This window comes from Leiobunum rupestre, chromosome 1 (genome assembly GCF_980474605.1).
Source record: "Leiobunum rupestre chromosome 1, qqLeiRupe1.1.hap1, whole genome shotgun sequence".
Lineage (NCBI taxonomy): Eukaryota > Metazoa > Arthropoda > Arachnida > Opiliones > Sclerosomatidae > Leiobunum > Leiobunum rupestre.
In genome coordinates, this window is record NC_143384.1 from 73,161,902 (window position 1) to 73,166,959 (window position 5,058).

At 36.0% G+C, this 5,058-nt stretch overlaps 1 protein-coding gene across 1 annotated transcript; it reads right to left on the reverse strand.

Annotated features, from left to right (window-relative positions):
- Nucleotides 1-385: 385 nt before the first annotated feature.
- LOC149966334 (uncharacterized) lies at nucleotides 386-2,366 on the reverse strand. Its single transcript, XM_090171575.1, has 2 exons — nucleotides 2,223-2,366; nucleotides 386-2,136 (listed from the first exon to the last, which is right to left on the reverse strand). Exons 1-2 carry the CDS (start codon nucleotides 2,229-2,231, stop codon nucleotides 448-450), a joined length of 1,698 nt encoding a protein of 565 aa, XP_090027701.1. The 5' UTR covers nucleotides 2,232-2,366; the 3' UTR covers nucleotides 386-447.
- Nucleotides 2,367-5,058: the final 2,692 nt, after the last annotated feature.

The window sequence follows — 5,058 nt, forward strand, 5'->3', positions numbered from 1 at the left end:
ATGGCCATGGCCGCCATTGTGGGCGCGAATTTTTTATGAATAGGAAAAAGCATGGGTGACGTTGTGTGATGTAGCACTGCCATTACTTTATTCGTACAAAAGTTCTGAACTATCCAGAACTTTTGCGTGACGTCGCAGCTTAGTCCTAAGCCGTTCTCTTAACGGTTCAGAACTCACGAATAGTTTTCAGCTATTGTCACATCGAATATTATATTCGATGTGAAACTAAAAACTAGAAATTAATATTTTAAATACGTTATAACATTGAAAATTATAGTGCCTTAAAAGCGGTACTTGTCATCAGTTATATAAATCCATGGTAGTAATCTTTTATTCGATTTTAATAAATTTTATTAGAGATTGAAAATAATATATAATGAAATTATTTACATACACTTTATTCAACAACAAATCTTTGCATTATGTTATAAAACTAGATACAAAATATTATTCTGTATACAAATATAAAGAAGAAACAAGCCCTGTAGACTCCGTTTGGCAACTAATCGATTTACTGTTTGGTTCCAAATTAGGAAGGCACGTTGGATCAGGTTTATTGTTGATAATCGCTTTAAGAAAATTGGCGTAATAATCAACTGAATCTGTTTCATATTCATCAAGCTCATTGAAAAACAAACTAATTGAATGTTCTCCTAAAGGTGCAACAAAAACTTCTGGAAGATCCTCGGTTGGAGGTTCTGATTCAACCATATAATCCTTCATTAACTGTGCCATTGTCATAACTGAAATATTTGATACTTCATTTTGTTTACTTTTACACATTTTTTCTTCTTCCAAAAGTTTATTCGGAGTTGACGATCCAAAATTATCACTGGTTTGGGATTGAAATCCATTATTCAATCTATTAATTTTCATTTTTAGCAACTGCTGAATTTGAATACACCATATGTAACTATCTAAATCTGCTTTTGTAACCATATAATACAACAATTCTTCATTACAAATTTTTGTGTGAAAAACTTCAAAGTGAGAGTGTAGAAAATTTAACAAAGCTATTTTAGTAGACAAACGTTTCTTAATTTCTTTCTTGGCATTGTGAGCTATTGCGTGGCTTATTTTCTCAATGGTAGCTCCATTTCCAAAATCCACATAATTATTATTTCCAAAAAATTTAAGGCACTCTATTTCAAGTTTATCAACATTACGTTTCGTTAAATCTAGGGATATAGGGTTTTTTGCAGTTTCTTTTAAACTTTGAGTTGCTGAGTTTTTTGCCATTTCTTTTAAACTTTTAGCTGCCGATTTTTTAGCTGTTTGCTTTAAACAAGGGGCTGGTTGGTTTAATTGAACCAAATATTGAGATATTATATCATCAGCAGCCAATTCGTACCCTTTTAACGCAGAATTTTTCTTCTTAAGAACTGGAATAAAAACAGTTACATGGGCAAGGAAAAACTTCCTAAAAGGAGTACATCCGTACTTTTGTTTAATTTTAAGACTTAAATCTTCTGGAAAACTGCTAACAATAAACCTGTTAAACTCAACAACCGAAATTGATCGATTTTTATTACCAACAATGATTTTTCTAAACCTATCAACTGCGAATTCCACACAATCTTTTTCAGGATAATTAAGTGAACCTTCAGCAATATTAGCTTTAATTGTGGTAGCAGTGGGGGATAATAAACATTTTGCAACTGGCACTTTTAAACTCTCAATATATCCTTTGAGATCAACTGAAGGAACTATGCCAACGTGATTGACAACATTTATCTTTTTAAACATAAATATACTTGGATGATTAGTGACAAGTTTTCTTTCACCCCCAAAACCATAAATATTATGCAACAGTTTCAGGCCTTTCTTAATTTCAGTGTTAATTTCATTCAATTTCACAAATTCTTCACCCGTCTCGGATAACTTTTTTTTAAAAAAGTTATAGAAAATTACAATAAGTTTCCTATCAGCATCATGTACAAGTTGGGCTAATTCTTTTAAATCATTTTGTAAAGGTCGAATTTCTAAATCTACTTTACCAAGCTGTTTTATACAGTCCTCTAAGTATTTTTTTGTGGGAACCGAGATGTAAACACGAGATGATATTTCAAGTAAAGGAAATAAACATGGATACGTCAATAACACATGTTTAACAGCAAGTTTCAACTGTATATTATGCTGGGAACGCAAAAAAGACAGCACATCTTCTGATGCATTACTTATGAAGTAAGACAAAGCCACATCAAATAATACAAACTTATTACTTCTACCATAACAAGCGTGTTTACCAAACTCAGTCAGGCACAGTTTATTTCCATCCAATATGGATAGTTTTCTCATAGCCTCAGCCATTTCACAGCCAGAGAGTTAAGGATAAAAACCAAAAGTAAACGGTTTTTAAAAATATGTTCAGAGATAAATAAATGTCTTGATGTTGAGATAACGTCTTATCATATTCTTAATGTAACTTGAAATCTTGAATTCACAAAACATACCAAGGCTTATTAATAAACCTAAACTTCACGGAGTTTTCATAGGTCTAGACTAGGAGGATTCAAGCTAACCGTGTTTTCATATTCCTAGGTCATTTGCAGCGTTGACAACCGTACATTTCGATAATATTACCTTTCAATTTTCTCCGTACTATAATTTCAATCGCGTACTATAAAATACGCTTTTGGAAGTTTTTGCGATAATTTTACTATATTTCCGATATTTTTGCGATCATTAAAGAAATTTTTGAAAGTTCCTTTCGGTTAAAACACGGCCAACTTCGATCACGCGTACAGCGCGGTACCCGCGATTAAAGTTGGCCGTGGTTAAAAACGCGGTTTCCAGTAGGCTAAAAATTGAAATATTATACTCCTTGGAGTGTTTTGTTTGTACTTTCTTAAACTCGCAAATAATTTCGGAGGCTGTTGTAGGAACCATAGATAAAATAACTTCGTATATAGATAGGAAACTTCAATGGGGCAAACTGACTCTCACGAGATTGCCCTGACATCTAGTGACTGCACCAGTTGGTTGTGTTCTCAAGAGCGTAAAACGTATTGAGAAATTTGAGGTCGGAGTTTTGGGAATAAACGTATTTTGCAAGGTAAATGTCTTCAAATATACCAGAAATAGCGTTTAAAACAAACTTGAAATCTTTACTGAATGCTATATCTTTAGTGCTATTTTTTTTAATTTGCTCTCAGTTCAAGAAAAAGTACTTTTAATACATATATAGCTCGCTTAAGCCTTTGCAATTGGGACTGCGTTACACCAAGGTTCTAGTACGGACTTCGAGTAGTGTGAACTTCACCAAATAATATTATTCGGGTCACTTCTACAACATGAAGTTTCCTATCTATATACGAAGTTATTTTATCTATGGTAGGAACGAAATAGGCTATGGAACTTGGAAGTGGGTACCTATGAGATTTCTATGGTAGACACTGGATATGCTATATCGGTCAACTATGATCAAGTGCTACCACGGTATCGCGAGTAATCAAAGTTGGCCGTATTTGTGTACTCGAAGGCTGGCCAGTTATTAACTTCAAAATCAGCAATGGTAAAGAGACTCACTGAGTATATTCAAGACCTAGAGGAAGAATTGTTAGCGCCAGAGGCCTTACATAATGGTGCGCTCCTCAATGAGCCAGCGAATTCCCTCAATCACATTGCCCCCGAACAGCTGGATACACAGTTTGTCAAGTCTGAACTTGAATTGGTCCTAAAAAAACTCCAGAAAGGCAAGGCAGCGGGTACCAATGGCCTCTACTCAGAATTTTTAACAGCACTAGGCCCATGTGCCAGGGATGTCCTCCTGTACATATTTAACGATGTCCAACTTAGCAGCAGTATTCCTCCTGAGTGGGCAGAATCAAGGGTCTCCCTTATTCATAAAGGAAAAGGGAAAAAAGAAGAGGTTTTAAATTCATATAGACCAATTGCAGTTACTTCTATAGTATATAAGCTTTACGCTATGCTCTGGAAAGAGAGAGTAAGTGGCTACTTGGAATTGAATGGTCTACTCAGTGAGGCTCAATATGGCTTTAGGCAAGGGCGCAGAATAGCTGATAACATCCAAGGTTCGTAAAATCGTGCAGGCACTAAGTGGATAACATCTTTATCTTAACCCAACTAGTAGAGCTGTACAGGGCGAAAAACGAAATACTATGTACAGCCTTTTTAGACCTTAAAAAAGCATATGATAGTGTATGCCATGAGAAACTATGGCAAACTCTTCTGGGCTTTGGATTTAGTGCTGACACTGTTTGCCAGTTTAAGAAGCTTTATACTGCCAGTTCGTATGTGTATACAGCCCAAGGGATTAAAACTGACCCTATATCCAGCCGTATTGGCCTACGCCAGGGATGCCCGTTGTCGCCAGTTTTCTTCATAGCATATATTAACAGCCTAGCTAATGAGTTGTTCGCCTCTGGGAAAGGAGCAGAGGTACGTGAGACTAGTCACAGAGTGGGATAAATTATATATATCCCGTGTTTATTCTTTGCGGATGACATTCTGCTACTTGCTAAATCACCTTCTGAATTACAAAGTCTGCTTGACCAGTGTTCCAAGTTCGCCAGAGACAGAGGCCTCCGGTTTAGTGCTGAAAAATCAAAAGTACTCCTCTTTGGTCGACAAGGTGAACCGCCCTGTATCGATTACCAGTTTGTGCTGCAGGGGCCTGGCAGTCACCTTCTGCAATAGGGAAAACTACTTGGAGGTCCATGTGCACAAGCTAATGAACAAGATGAGGAGCTTAAAGTGGGCTGTGAGGAATATGGCTGGGAACTTCTACAATAAATACACGGTTTCAAGAACATTGTGGAAGTCTGTAGCGGTGCCTGCCCTAACCTATGCCAATGAGGTAGTCAGTTTCCCTAGGGGACTGATTACGGCTTTGGATTCAGCCAGCGTTGCCAGATCGAAAATCTGAAATTATCGTATCTAAGCCAAAATATTATCGATTTTCCTGGAAAATTATCGTACATTTCTTTTTGGCGATAAATTTTAATTCATACATAAATGCGTTGAATTAAGATGATTTTTTAAAGCACTACAGGAGTTTTATTTCAGGGAAATAAACAAAATGTCTATTATCATTAT